Source organism: Clytia hemisphaerica, unplaced genomic scaffold, assembly GCF_902728285.1.
Source record: "Clytia hemisphaerica strain Z4C2 unplaced genomic scaffold, Clytia hemisphaerica genome assembly, whole genome shotgun sequence".
NCBI classification, from domain to species: domain Eukaryota; kingdom Metazoa; phylum Cnidaria; class Hydrozoa; order Leptothecata; family Clytiidae; genus Clytia; species Clytia hemisphaerica.
The window spans coordinates 37,494-59,274 of NW_027103781.1; the positions used below are offsets into that span (position 1 = coordinate 37,494).

The following is a 21,781-nucleotide window of genomic DNA, read 5'->3' on the forward strand; positions in this document are numbered from 1 at the left end:
CATCCCGTTTATTTAGATTCCAGATAAGGTCATTTTTGATTATGTTTCTAATTTAGTTCCAGTACTAGCTTTCTTAAAATTTTGATACGAAATTATGTGTATATTTTATGTAGAATTTAAAAAGAATTTGTGAATTTATCCAAAAATATGACGGTGATGTTTTTTTGTTGATTTTTCCTGTGTTTGTCAATCGTTGACTGTTTTAGACACGCACTGTGCATTTACTCTTAGGTGCCAAATAAACGGGGGGGTTCGAATAAAGGGGGGGGGTTCGAAAAAATTTTCAAATTAAATAAACGGGGGGCCTTATTAACGGGGGTTTGGAAAATGGACCTTAAAAAAAAACTAAAAAGGGTCAAAATAGACTAGATTAAGGCTTTTTAGAGTAAAACAAGGAACTTTCCTTTTGGTAGCTGGGAATTTTTTCAAAAATTAATAAACGGGGGGGTCCTAATAAGGTCCGGGGGTGTTGGAAAAAAATCGAAAAATTAACAAGCGGGGGGCGTTTATTTGGCACCTAAGAGTACTTGAATTCAGATTTCAAGTTTTTTACATTGAGAAGGCTTATTTTTGATGTTTTCCTTATGAAACTTTTCTGGAAATTTTATCCCATAACTCATAATGTTTCGTTTTCTTATTTTATTTTAGATAAGATATATAACTCAGACACATAAAAGTAAAAAATCAACAAACAATGACGTCATCATTAGATCAATTCTGTCAACGAATACCCAAATGTGAATTACACGCTCACTTAAATGGCTCTCTCAGCACCAAAACAATGAAAAAACTCTTGAAACATCATCAAGATAAATATCCCGGTGAAATCCCTCATGAAAAATTGAATGATTACATTGAGAAAAATCAACAAATGGAAGGTCTTGATTTTGGTATTTTCGATGTAGTGCGTTCGATCACGGATAATCCTGCGGCCGTTCGTATGGCCACTTATGACGTCATTCAGGAATTCGAACAAGATGGTGTACGATATTTAGAGTTGAGATCAACGCCACGGGGCGTGGAAGGGCGGATGACGAAATCGGAATATTGTGATAGTGTCATTGACGGAATCCTTGATGCTCAAAAAGATGGTTTTGAAATTATTGTTCGATTTTTAATATCTATCGATCGACGAAAATTAGAAGATTTTGACGAAAATGTTGGTTTGTTTTTGAAACTTAGGAAGCGTTATCCGGAAATATTGGCCGGTCTTGATATATCTGGTGATCCAAGAGTGAATTCAATTACAGAACTGCTACCCAAGCTTGGGGAGTTACGCGAACAAGGTGTTAAATGCAGTATTCATTCAGCGGAAATTTTGAATGAATCAGAAACAATTGATGTTTTGAGATACAAACCAGACCGAATCGGTCACGGTACTTTTATTCATCCTGAGACAGGGGGTACGCAACATCAACTTGATGAATTGTTGAGAACAGAAACACCTGTTGAGTGTTGTTTGACTAGTAATGTGCTTTGCAAAACTTCACCCAGTTATGCGAAGCATCACGCTAATTATCTACATAATGATGGTATCTCCATAATGTTATGCACCGATGATAAAGGTGTTTTCAAATGTTCACTTTCGGGAGAATATGAATTAGCCATGAAACATTTTGGTTGGGACAAAGATTTTATGTTTAATTTATCGTTCAGTTCTATTGATCATATATTTGCAACAGATGAAATTAAAATGAAATTAAAGAAAGAGTGGGAACAATGGAAAATGAATAATCAGCATTTATTTGAATGTTAATATTTTTATTGCTAATAAATGATGATGATGTAAATAATTCCCATTGTCAGCTCCTTTATCTCAAAGTGATACTATTATTTAGAGAAATAGAATGTTAGTTTTGAGAAATTTACTGGTGGCTGTTTTCAAATTTTAAGCACTTGCCGCATGTAGTACTGTCAATATGGTGTCAAAAATTCTTCTAAAGTCGAAGCAGCTTTAATAAGGGTCAAAATTGGACCCTGTAGTGCAGATTATAGTCAACTTATGATTTTGGATCTTTGGGTCTGTTAGCATATAAAAACATGAGAAAAATTCAGATGGTGATAAAAGCATAAATTTAGATGGCCCTTAGAAGGTCTAAAACTTAATTTTAAACAGTAATACCAATTTTCAATTGATAATCCCAAACAGAGCAAGCCTTTCCCCATATGTATATCCCAGGCTTTATTTATGTCACGAATAATACGCCAGAAAACGAGGTTGCAATCTTACACCTTGATGAGCGCTACTTCCACCGCTATTTTTTTATTTTACTAGTACGTAGTAGACTTTCGTGAGCGCTACCAGGCAGAATCGTAAAAAAGCTAACTAAGGGACTTGCTTTGGTCAAAGAGATTATTCGATCAAATTCATTGACATTGTCGTGAAACAAAGTTTGTGGTGAGACAAACTGTTAGTGGTCGATAATTTCATAACCGAAAATCGGTTACATTTTGACCCCCTTTTTTTATGGAAGTGCTGAACTACTACAGTGGAGTATTTTAACTCGAATGGCTTTAACTCGAATGTCCCCTTAGTTTAACTCGAACAAGTTTTCTTGTATCGACTCACTTAGTTAGCAATGCCTTATAAGCATAGTGTCCACATAGTACGTACGCACTAAAATGTCGAAAATCGAGTACCCCCGCCTGTACGCAAGCGTAAGCAAATGGCTATACTCCTGGGAAAGTACGTACTTTTTCATCCCCCCCCCTCGGTTGAAGAAAATTTCGAATTCAAATCGTTTAGTTCGGACCTTTATTTCATACATGAAACTCAATGTTTATTAAGAAACTTTCTCTTTTCCTTGATGCGTATAAGAAGCGTAAAAGTCGACAGAAAAACAAGCAAAAAAGGGCTATGAAAAAATCTTCTCTGTGTATGTACATTTTCCTTTGACCCCTCCCCTCCCCCTGTACGCAAGCATACGCTTTCAAGAAGACCCCCTCCCCCCTTTTAGTGTGTACGTACTATGTGGAAACGGCCCCCCAGATTATTTTTTTCGTCAGCGGAAGCAGACCTGAATTAGTGGTTGCAGATTTTTTTTAACGGCCGAAGACCTGGAGAAAATGAATTGTGGAAATTTGTATTATAAATATTTTTTATAAATTCAATCAAGATTTTTATATGATGTTTCAATAGGGAATAGTTCAATACTAGTATTGAAAACAAATTAAGTTAAAAGATTTTAAACTAAAAAAAATAAAAATTAATGCCAATAACCCGTCTCGAAATACCTATCTATTGTCTTCAATAACAATACCACTGGACCATCGCAACTAATGTATTGCTGAGTGGTATGCAAGCTAGTTTAACTAACCCTAACTTATCTACCTATCATTAGGTATTCGGCCGGTGACTTGCTAAATTAGGTCTTCGGCCGTTAAATCAGTTCTTCGGCCGTTGATTTTGGTCTTCAACCGTTAATTCAGGTTTCCGTCCGCTGACGGAAAAAAAATTTGCGACCGGCCAGCTTGATGCGTGGAATGCGTGAAGCAGCCAAACTTGCTTGAAGTTACGAGAGGGCGGTAAGGCGATCATGCTCTGGGCGGTCAATTCGAAGTGAATTTGCACCAATATTGATGCTTTGAGTCAGAGATTTCAATAATATATGTTTTCAGTATCGGTACTTTAGACAAAGGCTTTGTCAAAACAAAAACACAACGAAGTCAGAATTTTTTTCAGCGCAGGCAGCACGTTTTTCAGAGAACAAGGGAAGAAAGAGTGTGAAAGAAAAGAAAGTTTAAAGTGGCATTTTTGGATTATGGAAACTGTGAACGGGGGACAATCAACATCTTCAAATGTTAGAAAATCTAAGAAACCTCTTCAAGTCTCAAATTGTGTCTACACCAGCTGTTATTGGTAAGAAAATACAGAGAATTTAACTCAAATCAAATGACGACTTTGGAGGTTCGGTGGAATTGCCGTCCCATGTTTTGTCAGATGATCCCAAGTTAGAGCAGTTGACGGCACTGATGTGGACCTAGAGACTTCCTTGGTCTTTTTTAACATTAGGGGTCACCCACATATCGATGTTTCCTGCAACTAAAACGTCATTCAGTCATTGTGACGCAAGGGGGTGGGGGGTCAGAGCCTATGACGCTAAGAAATTTCAACAGAATATCGATTTTCAAACCTGTAACATTTTGTATTCCATCCTTCGCTACACCTGCCATCTTGATTCAAACGCATAAAATATAACAGAGATGATATCCAATATATATACCCTTCCGTTACGTTTGTAGGAATATGTTATTATCTCCCTAAGGCCGAGGGAATTGACATACCAGTTTAGCGTCACCCGCCCGCGTGTGTTTTGTGTAGCTGCGTAAAAATTTCATTATTTTAAGAAAATTTCATTATTTCACAGACAAATCTGAAAATTGAACTCCATCTCCTACACAGCTATCATCATTGTCGCCTAAAGTGCGAAAAATAACAATTTCCTGCGCGTGCGTCATAGCTTCTGTTCGATCGGGACTTTAGTCCCCGTATACATCACACTACAAAAAATTAAACCCGCTCTACACTAAAAGTTTTCTTTCAAATCGAACGCGTAAGTCTTTAATTTTACCGCCGCGGCCTCTGGAATCGATTCTTTTTCCGGTCACGGATACTTCAATTTCTGTAACTGCACATGCGCAATACATACCCGAGAAGATGTTTTCAAAAGGTTGATCGTCTGTGGTGTGGTGGTGTTTGTACAGTGTGGATTTGTTGCTGTAATGGAAAAATAATGAATAATGAAAAATGAAAATATGCCGCATCTAGTTTCAGGCATGCTGGTGACGCTAAACTGGTATGTTAATTCCCTCGGCCTAATCATAAAAACAGACATACCGCAATAAAAAATAGATGGGCCGTATTTTGATATACAAGGGCCGCGCTGACGGACCGTCTACATAAATATGACAAAACAACGAGCCGTTTGTCTGGGGACAAACAAATGTGAAAGTCATAAGTCAAAACCACTTGTTTTAAAACCGTGCGAAACGAAGCACAAAAATCAATGTGGCTGGAATATCAATATCTGTAATAAATAGAGAAGAAAAATTACTTTCATCGATTTTTGGTATATTTATGTAAATGACGCTAAGAAAGGGGGGTGGGGGTTTTTCAGATAGCGTCACAATGATGTTAGTTGCAGGAAAAATCGATATGCGAGTGACCCCTTAGTTCGGCGGATAGAACAAAAATATACCTGATCAACACAACCAAACCTTCTCTTCTGTCTTGCGTTTACTCTTCCATCCCAACAATTTTCGTTTTTGGTTATGTAGGTTTTAAATTCCGCAAGTAATGAACCTCTCATAGCTTTATCTTTATCTGAATAAATCTGGTTGAATAAATCAAGCTTTCAGAAAAAACAACATCAGTCATCTCCAGACGGTGTCAATCGAACGAATCGAACTCCGAATCAATTGAACACAATTGAACACAATCAAAAAATTGCAATGCGATTGTCGAACGCAATCGAATCACAATAGAATATTACCCAGGATTTGCCGTTCGATTGCTTCGATTACGTTCGATTGCATTCGATTATGTTCGAGAACGTTCGATTGATTTAGATTTTATTCGCTTTTCGTACGATACTTAATAAGCGGTCAGCCGCCCATGCTAAAAAGCTCTAACAGAGTGATCCAATGTAATTTAATCGCAATCAAACTCATTGAACATAATCGTAATCAAACCAATGGAACATATTCAACTATTAATCGAACCAATCTAACCTTACTCGAATGCAATCGAACACAATCGAATATTACCCAGGAATTGGCCGTTCGATTGCTTCGATTACGTTCGATTGCATTCGAGTAATCAGCCGGGTGGAAAGGCGAGAACAGTGCGATGACGAACATGATTGGAAAAAATTGTGCTTTCGAAGATGTAAAAGTTGGTTTCGAAAAAGTTTGGCCGATAAGAGCAAGGGGGAGGGGGTCTAGAAAACCCTTAACCCTTGAAAACTGTGTTTTTCATCCAGAAACAGTTGCTTTGTCCAGTTTTTGCGCCTTTTGAAGCTCAATATCTCGAGTTTGGTACTGAAATCACCTATACTTGCAGTATATCTCTAATCCAAATTTTTTGAGAGCTTTCCAAAAATATATAACAGGTCTCCGTTTTCTCAAGCTAAAATTTTCATTAATTTTTAACCATATAATTTTTGCCTCAGACCGTCACATTTGTCCGAAAATCACACCAAAGTGTCCGAAAAAAATTGGAAACATCGTAATTTTGCTTTCTCTAAGGTTGAAGTTTCCAAAAATGTATAACAAGTGCTTCTAACAAAACAATCGAGCGATTTTACGAAATACCCTCTACTATATGGCTCAAATTTTAGGCAATTTCTCATAGTTTTCGAAAATGTTAATTTCATTAAAAAGCGCCGGGTCATTTTTTCATGAATCACTTTGGAAGTTTTGTGGCGCATTTTTTGCTTGCGAGTCAAGTAAACAATACAGAGCTTTTGCAGCATTAATCTTTTGTACACATTTTGGCAGGACGCTAGTGTGACTAACTGTCTGTCACAGGTTTCGTCCCGTTCGTTTTTTATCCATGGTGAACCGGTTTCCCTGATTTCCTGATGATTAAAAATTGGAACTTTTCTTGGCTTAGTGGTCACAGAAGAATAACCCTTTTTAATCAGTGATTCAAGCTTTCATATTATTCCTGTCTCTAAAGAAGGGTGTCGGAATTAGACGAGGGATGTCGATATTGGACCAACTTACAGTATAATCTACAGTCAACTGCTCCAACTTGGGACGAGTGTACGCAACATGGGACTTGTTGATATCTAGCCTGTATTTTCACTTACTGTTAAATCTCTTTGACAACAAATTTGTTTTGATAACTCCACCAAGTTTATCAATCATACTTTCTGTCATAACATGTCACGATAACTTTCACTGATAGCTCACCGATTATAACTTTTGTTTTCATTTAAAATGACCGGACGCCAAATGGAGAATTAGAGAACGCCCGCCGCCTAACAGCCTACCACCCGATGAGATTAACAAATAGTGAGTGTGTAACTTGCCGCGCGAGTGACGTCAAACGCTCACATTACGGATTTTTTTCATATTTCGATTTAAAAGCGTACTCGGTGCAAAAGAGAAATCGTGTATTTTTTAATATGCCGTTCATTAAACTCAAATCAAATGACTTTGGAGGTTCGGTGAAATGGCGTGGAATGGCCGTCCCATGTTGCGTAAGATAGTCCCAAGTTGGAGCATTTGAAGGTAGATAGGAAACATATTAAATTTGACTCTTTTTTTTGCTCGTATTTCTAAATTTCACGATAAAAAGAACTATTTACAAATTATTTTCTTTAACGGGCGTTGAATTGATATTGACATATTTAATGATGTCATAATCAATGCCGTGCATATTTTGTCAGCATCGTGCATATTTTGTCAACATGTCACAAAATTATTTTCAGATTTTAATATTTATTTCCCAAAGAATACAGTCAGGGTGTCCGGAAAATTCCCCCCGGCGAATTCCCACCCAGTGAATTCCCCCTGGTGAATTCCCCCCGGCAAATTCCCCCCTGGTGAATTCCTATCCATATATTTTTATAACAATTGACATTAGGCACATAACATCTTCTAAATTTCCTAAAGAATCAATAGAGAATGTAATAAAAAAGAAGTTGACATATCGATTTTGTACATGAATGGAAATTGATATTCATTTTTTATAAAAACTTAAGCCCCGAAAGAGGCAGAAATTCTCGTTTGCGTCAGTTTATTCAAACTACTGACATTTATTTTGTATATAATTAAATCAATAGTTGCCATATACAGAATTGCGAAAAAAGGTCTTGTTAACAATTATCTTTTGCGCCCCTTACAAAATTGATTTGAAACTTAATTGAGTGTCTACATTACAACAAAATCCAGAAAAACAGGTTTTTACCCTGTTTGAAAAAGAAAAAAATGCAAACAAAGAATCGTTATAAATATATATATACTACTCTACTTAAATGCAATCTACAACTGAAGTGAAATCATGGAGTTTACTGAAACGGAAAAAGGAAAACCTAAAATCATTAAAGACGGATACATTTATACATTTAAACAAACATACATTTAAAAAGGAGTTGGCTAGTGGATTAAGAACATTTGAGAGGGCGGAGGGCTGAAGTTACGAAGCTAAAGGTCAGCATGAAGCGGAGAGCTCAATCAACAACAGACAGCCCACACCAAATTCTCTCTAGAGAATTACGAAACGTGAGCAAGGATGTTGCTGCTAACCTTCCAAGTATGGAAACAATGCGGCGAAATATTAGAAAAGCACGAGAAGATGGTAATCAACCGCCAAATCCTTTGAGCAGGGAAGAAGTTCCTGTTTTGCCCCCAGCCTTCCGTCAAACTACAGTGGATGAAAGACTTTTGTTTTACGATAGTGGTTTTGGTGATGTAAATAGGATTTTTAATTTTTGTGTTGGACATTGGCGTTCAGCTTTTAGGGGAATCTGAGCATTGGTATATGGACGGAACTTTCAAAGTGAGTCCAGAAATCTTTTTCCAGCTTTACACCATCCACGCTCAACGTGATAGTCAAATATTTCCGTGCATTTATGCTTCACTTCCTAACAAAACGGAGGATACATACCACAGGTTCTTTGACCAAGTTTTCCGAGAGGTACAAAACGAAAACCTGCAGGACTATCTTGTAGACTTTGAAAAAGCGGCTATGAATGCTATCAACCATTTGAAACCAGATGCTGAGATCAAAGGTTGTTTTTATCATTTGTTTTCAAATGTTTGGAAGAAAGTAAGGGAGTTGGGTTTCCAACAAAGATATGCAAATGATGAAGAGTTTGCTCTCCATTGTCGGATGATCTGTGCCCTTGCTTTCCTCCTACAAGGAGATGTTATTGATGGTTTTGGGGAATTGACAGATGCCATTCACGAAAGTTTCGAAAATGATCTTGATAATTTACTAGATTACTTCAAAGACACCTACATTGGTCGTGTTCGCGGAAATCGTGGTGGTCGCCCCCTGTTCCCAATCAACATATAGAACATGTTCAACAGAACAAACGAAGCATTGCCACGAACCAACAACAATCTTGAAGGGTGGCATCGAAAATTCTCCCTACAAGTTTCATCATGCTACCCGACCCTTTGGAAATTTATTGACCTTCTAAAGGATGAAGAAAACTTGGTCCGTGTTGAGATTGTCCAACAACTTGTCGGCTACGCCCCACCAGCCCAGAGACGGAGATATCGTGATTGTAATCAGTGTATTATGACCATAGTTGAGGACTATCCTAATCGTCAGACAGTCCAATATTTGAGAGCTATAGCCCACAACATTGCGCTTTGATAGCTTTGTAATTCTTGGGATTTTTCGATTAAAAAACATTTTATATTATTTTATATTACTATTATGCTCAAATTGTAGTTTTTGTTTGTTTGTTTACGGTTTGTGTTTTACATTTTGAAAAATCAGATTTGACCTCCGAGAATTCCCCACAATGCTTATGCGGAAAAATTTCACCTTGAACTTTTTTCTGCGCAAAGCATTGTGGGCAATTCTCGGAGGTCAAATCTGAGTTTTCACGTTAAGCCAATATAGTCTATTTATCAATGTTGATGGCTTGGTGATTCTTTAAAGAAAAAAGGTAACAGGTATAGCTTTTTCTAATCCTGGAATATCGAGGTTCCAGCTACACTGCCAGTCGGCACAGAATCTCTTACCACCCTGTTTAAATTTGCTAAAATAAATCCAGTGAAATGCGTTGAACTTAAAACTGGATCAGGATTTTCGTCTCTCGGGGGTCTTTCTATCACGTCCAGTCAGTACTTCCTTTCACTTTATTGATATTACGCAAACGGCAGTCTGTGCTAAATTATTTTGGTTTTGCTTTGATTTCAAAAGGTCTTAGCAACAGGACGCACATACACATAGCAACTAGGCTGGGTAGAAAAATCAAAACATAGAATCAAAAAAAAATAGCGATCATTGTATAGAGCACTAAAAATGCCCCCTTTCTATGTTTAGGATTATAACTGAAAATATCTTCAAAAAACCTTTGTCAATTCTTAGATAATGAATAAGAGTGGTGTGCTTAGCTAAGCCGTGCTCGCGGGCGATAAATTTATGTTTACTTATCTTTTATATTTTAGTGGCCAATGAAAAGGATGTTGACTAAATATGCACGGCCCTGGCAAAATATGCACGGCATTGATTATGACATCATTAAATATGTCAATATAGATTCAAATAAATTTGTAAATCTGTGTATAAATAGTTCTTTTTATCGTGAAATTCAGATATGAGCAAAAGAGAGTCAAATTTGATATTTGTTTCCTATCTAGATTATAATATTTGCGTTAGAATAACGTTAAATTTTCATGAAAAATATTTGGTACGCCCAATCGCGCCCACGGAAAAGTTCCAATTTTTAATTATCGGGAAATCACAGCCTCAACTGTGAACACCCAGGTTAGTGAAGCGAAGGAGTCGCCCTACTTCTCCATTCTAAAGCCGGGCCTTTATAGAAAAACAATTGAGATGCACATTATTGGTTGAAACAAAAAAGGAGAAATCAAAACACACAACAATTTTCTCTCTCAAAAAATTATTCTTGATTGTTTTAACTAACTCCAAACTAAAGAAAAGTGTCAATATTACAATTACATTTTTTTCTTGCTCAAAAAAGTTTTCTTGAAAAAAAATGTGAGTGGATTTGTGTGTTAAATCTTTTTTTTCTGTTTTGAGAATCTGTTGTTGCTTGATCAGGAATTAATTCTCCTTACCTTTCGCGTGCCAATTTCTTAACGGAAGCATCTCCGTTTGAGAAAAACTTTCTTTTGTATTCAGAAAAAACCCTTTGTTTTCTCTTTACGCAAGTTTCCGCGTAGCTAGCCAGGGATTCTGTAAGGCCGGAATGCCGGATTCTTCCAATCGTTTATACAAACTAAATTCAGTAACAATAATCGTATTATCATATAACGCCTATACTACTGTATTACACACATTATGAACAACTCCAGTCTAGTCTTATAAGAGTCTTCCACCAAAACAAGGCTCGATCTTTCAGGCATCTTAGAGACTTTAAAAATGATTGAATTTGACAAATATTTTGTATGCTTTATTTCATCAAAAGAACCTAAAGTCATTGGAAAAATATAATTGAGCGTAGTGTTGTGCGTACGTTCGACTAATAAAATGGAATCGATCTAACCTTTCTTTTCTCTCTTTCATCTATTTCAGCGAAGAGAATGTATGGAAATTGTGTGATCAAATTCGAAAAACTAACCCTACAGAACTAAATGAATATTATGCTGTGTTCATCTCAAATAAAAATCACTCTGTAAGTATAATTGCAATATTTTATGACATTCATAATGTCCTTAACTTAAGGCTCCCTGAAAACAACTGACCTTTTTCATCACATCCTCACAAAAAATAAATCCGCCCAAAAAAAAAAGACCTAGCGTCACTTCTTAATTCTAATTATTATGAAATACTGTAGCTTTTCAGTGGTAGCAACAACATTTTCAAATGAAGTTGATAACCAAAGTATGTTATTTTTTCCACTGACTGAATATCTTCACCAAGTTTGAAAAATTGATAATTCACCAAATCGCATGTTTAGGGCCGAATAAACACAATATGATCCAATATATACAAACAAAAAGATATCCTATAAAATTTGATAACAATAGAACTATTAATATTTCTTTAGATTCCTCTTTGGATGCAAAAACAAAGTGAAGATCCATTGACAGCTGTTGTTTGGGTGAGTCAATTTTTGCACAAATTTCTTAAGGAAACTAATTTTTGCTTTTACCGCAGTTTTTCGGCAAATTAGTTCAGGCTAATATTAGTTAGGAAAGCTAAATAAAGGAAGACTTAGTACCATGAAAGGGTTAAAAGTTTGTTTACATTTAGGTAATTTTGAATAAAAAACAGAAGTGCTAGCAGAGAATTTACGATTCTTATGCTTGAGACAGAACAAGATACGAATTTTGATTTTTTATTGTTTGAAGTTTTTGAAGGAAAAAAATCTTCTTTAAAATGGCAATAAATTTTTTTGGGTCGGTAGGTTTCGAGGTAGGGTCAGTCGGGTGACGGCAAACCAACAATTTTTTAAGTCCGGCCCCAGGTATGACCGTAGTAATACCTTTTGAACTTAGGAACTTACAATTTGACCATTCAATACCTGAGCTTCATATGCTTCAGATTCACTAACCTGGTATTTCTTAACTATTAGCAAACACTAGCCGAAATAAAGTAAATGAACTGGTTCATAGAGCAAAAAAGATTATTTCCTTTATGGGTTTTAGTCTTCATTTTACCACCCAAAGTTTTGCTGCAATCACTCAGCTATGGTGACGTAATGTCAGAAGAACATTACAGTGGTAAATTGTCCTGAAAAATATTTCATCATTTTTTCATCATCAGGATTATCATGTCATCTTGGTTCAAAAACCTTCATCAGACAAAGCACTGGTTTACGACCTAGATTCAATCATGGGTTTCCCATGCCCGTTGGAATTGTACTTACAACAAGCCATTCAGAGTGATGCAACACTAAAAAAAGAATATCACAGGTAACTACAGTAGTTTTCTTAATTTGAGGCGTGATAATAAGTATTTATTTTAGACGCTACACTTGTAGAAAATAGAGAATAATGAACTCGGTAATACTTAGGGAAAATTGAATTGGTCTTACTCTAAGCTTTGATGCCGAAGGCTTGGCCACGCTTAATATTTAGAAAAATTTGGGCTACGTGTTAATAATTATAGTAAGATTAATTTTAAAGAGTTTTTGCAAAAAGCAGGATACGTGTTAAATTTGAAGAATCACTGTTTCAATGTTGTCTAATGTAATATAGGCGGAAATCCCAAATTGACGTCTTTTGTTTTATCTCATCGGTTTTCAGTATCCAATACTTGGATTTTCAAATTTTTTTTCTCGATCTTTTCTAATTTGTAATTGACAAGAGATACTGTTTCCTAGATCTAGAGATCACTCTAGACTTTATGAGGTTAATCTGCTCACCTGTGCTTTGGTATTATTAGAAAACCCTCACAATTTTGAGCTCCTTAACCCTATACATACTACATTAAAGGAAGAAATTTCAGCAGAAAAGAAAATTTGGCAAATCCGCCAAATTTCGTCCTATCTTAGGCTTCAAATTTTGGTTTTTAACGATTTTGCTATCATTTTTTACCCTAAATATCCTGCAACCGCCAAATTAAATTCTCGCCAAATTAAATTTTCTTGGCCATTCACCAAATTGAATTCCCACTAAAATTTCTTTCTTTAATGTAGGCTTTTAGGGGCGGCTTAGAACTAGGGGGAGGGCTTTTCCTGTAACATTCCTTACTTTTTATCTAGTTTGTCTTTTTGAATGAAATTTGACACACAACATCCTTGCAATATAAGGTAACTGGTGAAAGAATTGTTTTAATGACGTCACTTATCATGTCCAAAATGAGCAAAAACCGAAAATTCCCTTTGTTCTTCTAAATAGCTATTGTATTCTAACAAAGGCTTTTGAAAAGTTCTCTGAGTTTAACTTGCTCATTTTATTCTAAATAATCAATAAATTACGGTCTGAACGCTATATTTTGAATAAAAAATAAATTTGTATTAGAAATGACTGTGTCAATTTTAATGACACTTTACTATGGAACGCCATAGCTGCCATAAGTGCTCTTTTTGTGCACTCTTTTTTCATGATATTCGCTCTTTTAGTTCGCTGAACTCTTTCGGTTCGCTCTTTTGTTCGCTCTTTTCATTCGCTCATTCGCTCTTTTCATTCGCTCATTCGCTCTTTTCATTCGCTCATTCGCTCTTTTCATTCGCTCATTCGCTCTTTTCATTCGCTCATTCGCTCTTTTCATTCGCTCATGCGCTCTTTTCATTCGCTCTTTTGATGCGCTCTTTTATTCGCTCTTTTCATTCGCTCTTTTGATGCGCTGAACGCGTTCAGTTTGCTCTTTTATTCGCTCTTTCAATTCGCTCGTGCGCTCTTTTATTCGCTCTTTTTGTTTGCTAAACGCATTCGGTTTGCTCTTTTCATTCGCTCATTCGCTCTTTTGATGTGCTCTTTTATTGCGCTCTTTCAATTCGCTCTTTTCGTTCGCTCTTTGCATGCGCTCTCTGTTCGGCAAATCATCAGTTCGGGATTTTATCCATTCTGCAAATTATCAGTTCCGTAAATTTAGTGTTCTGTAAAGTAGCTTATTACGGCATGGAAACGGCTAGTTTCAGAAAAAAAATTCTGAAGTCTTTTTTTAAAAGATGGCTGACCAAAAGTTACATACCATTCTGCAAGTATTAGGCTTACATAATTACTTTCAGAATTTCAAAGATGAAAACATCACATCTGATATAATTTCGATGTTATCAAAGGAAGATTTCAAGTCACTAGGGCTTACAGATAATTCTACTATCATGAGATTGAGAATTAAATGTTGTTCATTTGGTGGTGAAAGTCCAGGTAAAGTTTTGACAAATGGTGCACCAAAATTTTTAATTCCTAAACAAGTACTTGAAAACTTTCTGGAAGATGGATGTTTAATTGAAGAAATAGCTAACATGCTGAATATTTCTGTACGCACTATTTACAGGCGAATGGAAGACTATGGTTTATCAAAACATAAGTTTTCTGAGATTAATGAAGAGGATTTAGACATCTTGTTGATAAGACTTGTTGAAGAATTCCCTCATTGTGGAGAGGTAATGCTAAGAGAATTATTAAAGGAAAGAAGCATCAAAATTACCAGACAAACTTTGCGAGACAGCTTGAACCGGATTGACGAAAATGGTAGTCTAAAGATGAGGAAGAAAAAGAGTTTACACCGTAGAGTTTACAGCGTACAGGGACCAAATCATTTGTGGCATCTGGATACAAACCATAAACTTGTAAGGTGGAATTTTATCATAACTGGTATAGTTGACGGTTTTAGTCGTTTACCTGTAGGTTTGTATTGCACCAATAACAACAAGGCTTTAACTATTTTGAGTTGCTTTCAAGCTTCTGTTGAAGAGTATGGTTTGCCCAGCAGAGTGCGTGCGGACAAAGGGAAAGAAAATGTTTTGGTGGCTGATTATATGATCGAGAGAAGAGGGGTTGGTAGGAAAAGTATGATTACTGGAAAGAGTACTCATAATCAGAGAGTTGAAAGATTGTGGCGCGATGTGTATACTGGTGTTCTCTCTTATTTTTCTAACATTTTCACTTACTTAGAGGATCAAGATGTCTTAGATTCAACTAATATCCTGCATCTCACTGCATTCACCTTGTTGTGTTATGATTTAATAGCTTTATTTATTTATAAACCTTGATGATTGAAAAATTAAAATTTTTGGCAAACTTTGGGGAATATCTCAAAATCACACATTTCACGGATTTTGAGTTTTAATGAAAGTCCCACCCATAATTCTATCGAAACTTGAATAGCCGAGTCGTTCATGAAAAAAAATTTCGTTTTCTTTCTATTATTTTGCTTCTTGGTCAAAATTCTGTTAAATTAATTTTGTCATACTGCGCATCAAAGCCTGGGGGACAAGGTTGCATGGCCAGCTAGAGTGTGTTGAGTGAGGAGGACGGGACTAACTGTGGTGAAATTTTAGATTGTACCTCCTCTAACTAAGGTAAACGAGTAAATATATTTTGCAAATATATATCTAGGTTCGTCACACGCCTTTTAACTTTTGATATGGCTCGAAAACATAGCTAGTTTCCAGGGCATTCTCTTCTTTTTGAAGACAAATCCCGGGAGGGGGGGCTCGATCTCGAAACTACACCGTATGTTCGGACAGAAATCGGGGTTTCAAAATCCGATCCCTACAGTGCACTGCAAAATTTGCTGAAAACCGACCCTGCCTGACAGTGCATTTTTCGGCCGTTTTCCCCCAAGTTTTAGCAAAGATTTTAAAATTCTTCTCAAATTACCTACCCTTGCCTAACAGTGCACCTGGGCGTACCTAGGCTTTGTCAGAACCTCGAAAAACCTACCCTTAAGCGCCGCACGTCCGGTAGGTCATTTACCTTGAGTGCCCCCCCCCCCCGGGGAAAATGTAGATATGATACCTGGAACGAGGTTGCGCGAAAAGAACCAACCATCAGTACAGCAGTTTTCGCGCCAAAAAATGAACTGCAGAACTTTACTTTGTGGAGCTGATAATTTGCAGAATAAATAAAATCCCTAACTGATAATTTGCCGAACAAAAAACGCATGTAAAGAGCGTACCAAAAGAGCGAACTGAAAGAATGCGAACTAAAAGAGCGAACAAAAAGAGCAAACTAAAAGAGCGAACTAAAAGAGCGAACTAAAAGAGCGAATTAAAAGAGCGAACTAACGGAGCGAACAAAAAGAGCGAACAAAAAGAGCGAACAAAAAGAGCGAACAAAAAGAGCGAACTAAAAGAGCGAAACGAAAGAGCGAAAAAAAAGAGCGAAAGAAAAAAAAGAGCGAAAGAAGCTTCAAGAACGAATAAAAGAGCGAATAAAGAGCGAATAAAGAGCGAATTAAAAGAGCGAATAAAAGAGCGAACTGAATGCGTTCAGCGGACGGAAAGGGCGAATAAAAGAGCGCATCAAAAGAGCGAATAAAAAGAGCGCATGAGCGAATGAAAAGAGCGAATGAGCGAATGAAAAGAGCGCATGAGCGAATGAAAAGAGCGAATAAGCGAATGAAAAGAGCGAATGAGCGAATGAAAAGAGCGAAAGAGCGAATGAAAAGAGCGAATGAGCGAATGAAAAGAGCGAACAAAAGAGCGAACCGAAAGAGTTCAGCGAACTATAAGAGCGAATATCATGAAAAAAGAGCGTACAAAAAGAGCACTTATGGCAGCTATGGCGTTCCATACTTTACTGACTCTAAATTCGAAAATAATTTTAAAAAATTTCACTTTTCGTTAAGGTTTATTGAAAAGTTTAATTTTTAACCATTTTTCTTGAAGCAAATTTAAATCAATGCTGTTCTCCTTAATGCACGTTTTGTATCTAGCCTGAGCTTTTGTTAGACAGAGCTTTTTTTAGCATGATAGTATTGGGTGAATGCTGGTAGCCTAAAGCTAACCCAATCAGATTTCCACTGAAATTGTGACTTTTTAGAACCAAATAGTTGTGATGAATATTTTTGTATGGTATCATCTAAGGAAATATACACGCTTTTTTTTATAAGAATCAGTAAATTTTGGCTCAGGCTGGGATGTTCTTAATTTTTTTGGAATTTTCAGGCTTAAATGTTTATACGATGCTTTTAAGACGCTTATTTTTTTTAGTTTTTTTACTTAAAATGGGTGTAAAATTAGTACTTTTTTAGTTTCGGAAATCTGAGGCTCAGATTATTCTTAACATGTTCGTAGGTTTTTGCCAATTTTCAGCCCCGTGTTCTTATAAAAATAGCATGTAAACATAATACGTATCAGTTCCAACCCAACCCTCTCTCCTCCTGAAAATTTTCTTTTACTTTTCCCCCATTGAAATGTTTTGGTTTGTTTATGAAATATCATGGGACGCTTGTAGCATGATATATTTTCTCCCCTTCATTTTCGTTTTATTCATTTTCGATTGAAACAACAGCCCACTCGTTTGGGGCACTTTCTATTTCCTTCTATTCTTTGATTGAAATTTTCTTCTTTTACTTAAAAACAAACCAATTTCATAATTCTTTTCGAAGTTTCATCAAAGAAAAAATTTGAACTTTTCTCTCATATATTTTGCTGAGATTAGCAACTTTTTTTAATAAAACTAACAATGATAGAGAAATCTGATTAACCATCTACTATACAGCGATCAAAGGTCGTGGTTCTGGTATCTTGTCCAGCTTCTTTAATCACCAGGGCTTTGAAGGAAACTTGGAACCAATTTTTTCTATACTAAAGCTAACATTACTCTTATTTTGTTCTTATGCTTTGTTAAGTTTTAGCCTCTTACAATTGCTCTTATAGACAAGCTTTTGGTTTATCAAAACCATATCTAGAGTCTTTTAGAATAAGCGTTTTTTATAAGGGCAAACTATATAAGACTTCAAAATATTAAGAACATGTTAAGAACATTCTAAGGCTTTGTGGGCTGTAAAACACCCGATTTCTTAGGAAAATGAACAAAAATACTTACTCAAAAAAGCGAAAAATAAGAAGATATTAAGAACATTTTTAGGCTAAAAACTCAAAAACATCAAGAACAGACCAAGGCTTCAAAATTTTTGGATGTTCTTATAAAAACAAACGTATAACCTTTGGATGGTTATTTCATCATTGACTTTCTGGGATTCCCTCTTTCTCAACCTTCAAACAATTTTGTGGGGAGAACATCGTCTACCGTTTTTTTTATGTAAAATAAAATTAATAATATTTAGAAATTTTATAACTAAGAAAATCCGTCAAATAAAATGACACTTTTTTAAAAACACAATTTAAGGCTCAGAGCAAACTTTTCCTCTCTTCTCCTCCTACCTTGCTGTGAGGGTTTGACAGAATGATATAAGACTCATTCATTATGCAAAATATCTATGTAATAACCTCTATATATTCATTATGTCGGATAAAAGTTTGTGGGTTATCTGTCATATAAATCCTATTTTTAATTTTTTTTACAATAAAAATTAGATCTCTTGACAATCTGTTTTACTTTAAACGATCAGAAGACCTCACGTGGTCTAACCACTCTGTATGTTACCCCCCCCCCAAAAAAAAATAGGGATTTTTACTCCCGATATTCTCGAAAACTATTTCATTTTTCGAATTTTGAGTAGCAGCTTGCATAGAATTTAAGTTTTGTATTTCTACAATCGTTGCCAATATATTATGACACATTTCCCATTTACATGGTCAAATTTAGATACATTGCAATAACCTAGCCTTACCCTCCGGTGGGAAAGAAATATTGCTTGGCCGGTCCTTAGCTTGCCCCGACAACATTGTTTGGGAGGAGAGGGGGTTTAAAAGTTTTAAAGTTTTTTAAAATAATATCAGCTTAAATTAGGCTACAATGTCTCAATTTAGAATCACAATTCCTTTACTTAATAATTTTTCAACGGTTATAGGAGTGCTTTGAATTTTTGTTCTTTCTTCCTAGAAAATTTCGTATTGTACCAGCAGACAAATTTTTGGAAGTCTTTGCATCAGACAGATCGCACATGTTGAAAGCTAATGGGGAGTATATTCAACCACCGCCTAATTATCCGCCCATCAGGTCATCCAGTAAGTTGGTTTTATTGCGTGAATAAAGATATTTCTTAACAGAGAAAATAAAATCTAAAATCATTAAGTTTTAAGTCACAAGAGTTGATTATCCATATTGTAAAACGCTTATAACTTGATTCCCTGGTCACAAAATGAAAGTTTCTAAGGTTTACTTGAAATATACACGATGGGCGCCTGACAAAGGGCCAATTAACTTGTCAGATTAAAAAGGTTCTAGTCATAGAGGTACAAGCTATACTAATAGAGGCTTGACCATTGATTTCAAAGCCCCGAAGGGGCTAGATTTTAGAATGCTGGATGGAAAATGGAGCAACTTATTTACCATCCAAAACGCCTAAACTGCGTGGTTTTCACACAAACGCCAGATTGAAAGTGAAATATATCGGCCAATTTCGAAAAATATGCCAATTAAGAACAAAGAAAGGCCTAGATTCAATCCGTCATTCTAAATGCGACGCGAAGCTTTTCTTGTTTGAGAAAGGTTGAAGATTCGTCTCTTGCTCCTTCGGGTCTTTAAACTCGATTATTTGATCGACTGTGTTTTATCCAATATCAGCGTGTGCGCTTGTGAAAAATGCTTTCAACAATTTTCTCGATTATAGCTGAACTGATGAATTTGGACGATTTCATATCAATGGCCCCAAAGATCGGTGACGGAGTTGTGAAAGATTTGCAAGGGTTTGCCGAATATTTTGGAGCAAGACCAAAGCCATGATCGGAATCTACGCCAAAAGCAAAGGGAGTTAAATTATTTTGGTTTTCTTGACTTTGTTTTGAAAGTGGAAAGAGTTGGAAACGCATGTCGAGTTGTTTGCGTACGAGTTACGAGTTGTTACTCATGATTATGGTTGAAATTGTTCAAAACATGTTTTTTTATAATAAACATTCGCTTTGAGAGATGAGACTCTAATCAAAGGGATAAATTGTCAAGCCATGTTGAACCTTGCATCTTGTTTTAAAAGGTTTGATGAAATGACAACAGGGTGTTCTCTGTTCATAATAAATCATTATGTTTGTGTAGATTAGTTGTTAAAGCTAGCCTTGTGTTTTTTTGCGAAAACAACTTGGTTTATCACCCCCCCCCCAAAATTGTGGACTGAAAAAGTCATACCTGCTAGCATTCAACTAAGAAGCCTCTGTAGCCTAAGTTGTATCACTTTTTAAAAATGCATAATGCTTACAAATATACAGTTGATTTTCTCTCTTATTCAATCTTCAAGTTTATTGACCAATATTTCAGTTCGAATTATAGAAAAATTCAAATAATAGAGGCTCGAATTAGAGAGGAGGTTGATCGTATTCGATTCAATATTTTATCAAGGGTTCGCTCTACAACGTATTGTCAACATCAGTAGTCTCACAATGGTTGTTCACCATATATATGTGACGAAATTCAAAGAATTTCTGTCCAACTATCTTCTTTCAGAAGATTTGGGTATATATTGAAATTCAATTTTGTGGATCACTTCAGTCACCCCGTTCTCACAGACTCACAGACCCGGTAAGATTTTTCAGCCAGTGGGAATAAAACTAACGAACCAAAAGTCGATGGAGATTGATATTCCCATGTTTTTTATGGCTGGGATTTGAAGTCCATTATATTCGAGCCAGTAAATTCATTGGGGTAGAAAAAATAGCACAATATATCAGTGAGGATTGGCTTATCTGATTATTTCCAGTGGGGACAAAAAAATAGAGTATAATTTTCCACTGTGGACGATACTTGGCCAATTTTTCCAGTGAGAAGGGGTCCCAGTGGGTCTGTGAGAAGGGGTCCCAGTGGGTCTGCGAGAAGGGGGTGTCTTCAGTGACCTCACCGTCCTCAAAATTGCAAATACAGGGTGTCCCTAATTAAAGTATCGAGTCGAAACACAACTATGAGTAGAAAGTTTTATGTGCGTGTTCACAAAATTGTATTTTAACCTCTCCCTCTTTTTTCTTTGTCATTACGATTAATTTATACGTTGTAACTACCTTTTGTAATAAGCCTGTGTGATGGAGAACGTTCTTATATTCTAGCGATAACACACACAAAAACTTTTCTACTCAATCGCATGTTCAAACTCGATACTTTAATTAGGGACACCCTGTACATAAATTCGCTACTATCGTAAATGGGATACAAAAGAGGTACTCGAGGTGACTGCTCAGGTGATTTTTTAACACACCTTTTCCTGCAGTTTCATCATATCATGATTTATAAACATGATTTCTTTTTTATCAAAATGTTGTTGTTCTTATTTTATAAGATTAGCATCATCATGTGATAGAGCTAAGCTATCGACAGTCAGGTAAAAGACTTTTTTTCAAAATAGCAATGTATGCATGTTAATTAGACTTTGATGCAGATTAAATTTTCAGTTGTGCATTGATATTCTATCTAAAGATGTGATGGCATTAGAACTTTGATAAGAACACTCAAACGGACGTAAAGGTTTTATTTTTGCATAAGTGTTCCCGTTTCATATGAGAAACATATTTCATATCAAGACAGTGTCTGCCTATTGTTATATTGTGCTGATATAAGCAAAAAATATTTTTCTTTTCCTTTTTCTGATCAATCTAGCTTCACATCCGTGTCAATCCAATGTGAAAAA

At 36.0% G+C, this 21,781-nt stretch overlaps 2 protein-coding genes across 2 annotated transcripts; both read left to right on the top strand.

The window, feature by feature from the left end:
* The first annotated feature begins 648 nt into the window (after positions 1-648).
* On the top strand, positions 649-1,868 carry LOC136806202 (adenosine deaminase-like protein). The gene has a single exon (XM_067062763.1). It carries the CDS (start codon positions 695-697, stop codon positions 1,754-1,756), a length of 1,062 nt encoding a protein of 353 aa, XP_066918864.1. The 5' UTR covers positions 649-694; the 3' UTR covers positions 1,757-1,868.
* A 1,803-nt stretch (positions 1,869-3,671) lies between these two features.
* Positions 3,672-19,899, top strand: LOC136806197 (protein N-terminal glutamine amidohydrolase-like). Its single transcript, XM_067062757.1, has 6 exons — positions 3,672-3,859; positions 11,225-11,324; positions 11,700-11,753; positions 12,419-12,567; positions 19,057-19,181; positions 19,787-19,899. Exons 1-6 carry the CDS (start codon positions 3,762-3,764, stop codon positions 19,897-19,899), a joined length of 639 nt encoding a protein of 212 aa, XP_066918858.1. The 5' UTR covers positions 3,672-3,761.
* The last annotated feature ends 1,882 nt before the right edge of the window (positions 19,900-21,781 follow it).